This window comes from Juglans regia, chromosome 6, assembly GCF_001411555.2.
Source record: "Juglans regia cultivar Chandler chromosome 6, Walnut 2.0, whole genome shotgun sequence".
Taxonomy (NCBI): Eukaryota; Viridiplantae; Streptophyta; class Magnoliopsida; order Fagales; family Juglandaceae; genus Juglans; species Juglans regia.
Window position 1 is genome coordinate 19,411,669 of NC_049906.1, and position 4,615 is coordinate 19,416,283.

The 4,615-nt window shown below is 33.7% G+C and overlaps 1 protein-coding gene across 1 annotated transcript; it reads right to left on the reverse strand.

Moving 5' to 3' along the window:
- Positions 1–2,845: 2,845 nt before the first annotated feature.
- Positions 2,846–3,896, reverse strand: LOC108986530. Its single transcript, XM_018959175.1, has 2 exons — positions 3,371–3,896; positions 2,846–3,309 (listed from the first exon to the last, which is right to left on the reverse strand). The coding sequence occupies exons 1-2, from the start codon at positions 3,894–3,896 to the stop codon at positions 2,846–2,848; spliced, it is 990 nt and encodes a 329-aa protein (XP_018814720.1).
- Between the last annotated feature and the right edge of the window lie 719 nt (positions 3,897–4,615).

A 4,615-nucleotide genomic window follows, 5' to 3' on the forward strand; every position in this document is an offset into this window, starting at 1 on the left:
TTTTTTTCATACTTTCTGTCTTCAAATCCCTTTGTAGATTTGGCAAATTTAAGTAGGTTGGAGATTTTAGATATAAGTGGAAATCTTTTCATTGGGAGTATTTCTCCATATATTGGGGCACTATCTTCAGCGAAGGCTATATCGTCATCTGACAATGATTTCAATGGAGATTTCCCAACTCAAGGTGAGTATGAAAAACAAATTAATCACCCATCTTCAATTAATTCATTAGGATGAAATTGCATGTGTTTGAGCAGTCATGGGGAATTTTGAAATAATGTAATTTGTTTAATTAACTCTTGCCATCCATATAGGCTAGGCTTTGTGATGTTTAATTTATCATTACCGATTTGTGCTCATTACTCCACATTATAGAATTGCTAGACTAGAAAATTGTATATTTTTTTTACCATAAAAAGAGTCTGTTATGTCAAATTAAAAGGTGGACTATCTTATGCAACAGTTTTACTAAAAGCTATATTTTGATTAAAGGGTTGATTCTTTTCCCCCCATCCAGTGCATTTGTTCATGACTAATGTGGGAACCTTCCATGCTTGGATATTTGTTACCTTCTCAACAAAACTATATCACATGTTCTTGTACTCCATCTCTCATGTCTGATCATATCATTTCAGAATTGGAACTGTATTTGGTCATCTTGCGCCTTTACCAAATGGGCCTTCGGCTGATGATCCTATACTTGCACTTCTCACGGTTTTTTGGCCCATGCTGGAGAAACTTTTTATGTCCGGACACATGGAAAATGGTAGTTTATCTACAGCAGCTTGCCGGGCTCTTTCACAAGCAATTCAATCTTCTGGTATGAGTAAAGATCTGTAACTGAGTTGTTCTTGACAGGTCATGAGACCTTCTCTCCACAAAATATATAAATAATGCTTCATTTTGTTTGATTTGCAGGCCAGCACTTTGTGACGGTACTGCCCAAAGTACTCGATTGCCTTTCTACAAATTTTTAACAAAGATATAGACAAAGACACAGTTGTCTTGCTTGCAGCCAGAGCAGCAAGACAGGAAAATCAAGATGCTATTGATGCAGCCATCACTAACATGCTTGCTGATCCAAAGGGAATATGGGTTGCATTTGGTCTATTTTGTAAATTTATTTCTTTTGTTCTTTGTAAATTTATATTTTAGTTTAATTAGTTGTGATGTATTATTTTTTCTTTTTTTTTTTGTAAATTTATGTCTTGCATTGTGATGTAACAACAATATTATTTGTTTTACACTTTTATTTATTTTGCTTTTTTATTTATTTTGTTTGTTTATTTATTATCAGAATTAAAAAAAAAACTAAGTGCTATAAAAATATTTTTTTAAGTTTTAAAGTCTTTTTTAAAAAAAAATAATAATAAACCCGGATTAAATCCGGTTATAACCCAGATTAAATCCGGTTATAAATCCGGTTATAATCCGGATCCGGATTAAATCCGGATATCCGGTTACAATCCGGATATCCGGATTGAATCCGGTTATCCGCCCGGATTAAATCCGGATTAATCCGGGCGGATAACCGCCCGGATTTTAACATCCGGATCCGGATCCGGTTATGGCCGGATATCTGGATCCGGATCCGGATGAACACCCCTACTTCTATTTGTGTGTATTTTAACAAGTTAATGGATTAAATAAGTCTCATGAGAGGAATCCCAAGACTTCTACATTATTTGGGTAGCCTCAAAGACCCAAGATTTGTAAGTAAGGTTGTAATTTAAGAGATGTTGGGCTCTAAAGTTGTCATTCTAAAGTGACGCATTCAAGTCAAGTCTTAGACTTGGAATATAGAAGTACTACAGTCACAAAGAAATTATAAAAATAATCATACAAATTGATGTGACTTTATATGATCCACTAGATTTACTTTACAATAAAAGTAACTTTACAATCTGTCAAATCACATCAAGTCAAATCAGTTTGTGAAATTACTTTTGTGTAATAATTTTATGGCTAGAATATTTCTCTTAATTATATATAGCTGAACTTAATATAGTTGTCATCTTTGACCGATTGCGATTGATCTCTTCAATTGGTTTTTCGTCACTAAAAAGCATATTTAAGGGAGAGGATGATAACTAAACTGTAGCTTCTCTATCAATAATTGAATTTGTTATTAAAAAATTTGATCTAATGGTGGATAGACAACATTAAAAAAAAAAACATCATAAGATACAAAAGTTTGGATCCCCTTATCACGTCAATACAACATAATAAAAATAAGATGAAAGAGTACTGGTATATGTCATACCTTGTATAAGTGTTCAAGTGTCTGAATACATCATAAGATACATCTAGAAGAACTATAGGAATGTTAAAATAATGTATTCAGTACAAGAAAATGGGTAGTAGGTACATTTCGCAGCTATTGTCCGAATGGGTCCATTTGGCAAAGTTTGTATTAGAATAAGGTTACTTTGAACAAAGATTGTTACTCAAATATTTTCTACAATTTAAATCGAGATAAATATAATATGTAGATTATTATAATGTATTTAATATTGAAATTCATATTACTCGAGTACTAATATATAGTGCTGTGAGCTCGTACATATTCTCTATTCTGTTCGAAATTTTCATGATTGTGTAGCTTTTAGAGAGACAGCTTGAGCTGCAATCGAGTTAAGTTGAGTTGGTTTATTATTGTGTTTTATTTCATATATTCATAAATAATTTTTTAAACGAATTTGAATTTATTGTTTATGAATTGTTTAGTTGATTTATTATTTGTTAGATGAAATAAATGTCATTATTGAAATATTATATATATATTCTTCAATTTTTATTTTTTATTTTTTTTAAAAGCCAATGCGGCAGCTTTATTAAAGAATCTTCACCATGGGGGAAGGAACCCAGAAAGCCTCCCAGAAGCCATACGTGCCAAGAAATCCGCTCCTGCATTACCTTCCCTATATATATGCCGAAACACAAACTGCATAGAGGATAGAAGTCCAAGAATTTCCTCCCAATAATCTTCAAGGTACCATATTCCACACCTCATTTTCTCCAACCAATTTACAATTAAGAGAGAATCTAATTCCACTTCAACCTTTTGTATTCCCAAGTTACGACATTGCCGCAAACCATGAAGAAGAGCCATGAGTTCCACCACGTTGTTTGTCCCATGATCTAAAAATTCCATAAAAGCTAAATTCATCCTCCCTCCATCATCCCTTATAACTCCAACTGCCCCCATAAGGCCCGAGTTTCCCAAACAACTAACATCTACATGTAATTTAAGCCACCCCTTGCTCGGCTTTTCCACTTCACAAGATGACATCGCTTTTGTTTTGGAGCCTTCACTGGAATAGAAAATGCAAACAACACTTTTTCATCCCCATGGAAGAAGCCCTATTACCTGCTTTTAGCCAAAGACCCACCCAAGCAATGGCCGATTTACTCGCAAGCCAAAGAGATTCCACCGACTTCACTTTACCTTCCATGCGTGCTTGACATCTCCAAACCCAAAGAGACCAAGTTAAAATGACAGGAACAAGACCAAATAAATTACTTCTTTGTGAGACATGATTAGCATGACGAAACCACAATTCCATTTTTTCCTTCCAAGGTCTATTCGGAGCAAAAGAAATTCCCATATGTAAAGATGCACGACGCCATATTTCTGTTGCCATCATCCTAGTGGCAAGGATGTGATCCTGGTCCTCAAGACTTCCTCTTACACAACATTCACATTTGGAAACCAAAGGGATTCCCAGAGATCGCATCCGAGCATCCACACTAAGACAAAACTTGATTGCTTTCCACATGGTAACTGAATACTTCTTCGGTAAAGCCGCATTCCAGATCCAACCTGACCAAGTAAGTATCGAAACTCTTACTCGAATACATTCCCAAGCCGACTTGGAAGATAACTCTCCACTCATATTCGCCTTCCAGATAAGCATATCAGCACCTTCCTTATGGTCACCAAGGGACTCCAAAATTCCCTCTACTTATTTAAATTAATTGGTTAGGAAAATTATGTATAAAAATCATGTAGTCGTTACAATTAAACCATTCATAACTTTTTATCACAAGTTTAGAAGAACTAGAGTACTCGATCGGCTTTCTACTTAAGTGTTTACCTACATATCTATATATATCAATGAATAAAATGAGATTTAAATGATTACATATACCACGCTACTGTTTTGATCTTTTTAGAAATTTAAGATGTCATCATTTTTTAAAGTTAAAAAAGTCATAAAATATTGATAAATACAAAGTTTTATAATTTTCAAACTGTGTTTGTTTATTAGATAAATGAATAGAATTTTAATTTATCCCGCTCAAGTTTAAACTATTCGTAAATGAAAAATTTACTTATCACCTTCACATTACACACCATACATTTTTTTTCTCTTACCAAATGTATGGTGTATCGATGATGAGTAGATGAATTCAATATATTAGTAAGAATAAAACCAAAAAAATTCAAAAAATAAAAATAAGTGTGGTATGTGGGGATATGAATAGCAAAGCTCATTCGTAAATATATAGGTCAGATAATGGCATTGTTAAATCCACGAGGTACAAGATGTCAAAGAAGTAAAATAAACGTCATGGTCGTGGGCACAAATTTCATGGGGCATGATATAGAATA

Excerpts from the sequence above, each read along its gene's own strand:
- LOC108986530 (XM_018959175.1), bottom strand. The coding sequence starts at position 3,896 with ATGAGTGGAGAGTTATCTTCCAAGTCGGCTTGGGAATGTATTCGAGTA. Across the intron at positions 3,310-3,370 it reads GGGTCTTTGGCTAAAAGCAG|GCTCCAAAACAAAAGCGATG; the intron begins GTAATAGGGCTT and ends ATTCCAGTGAAG.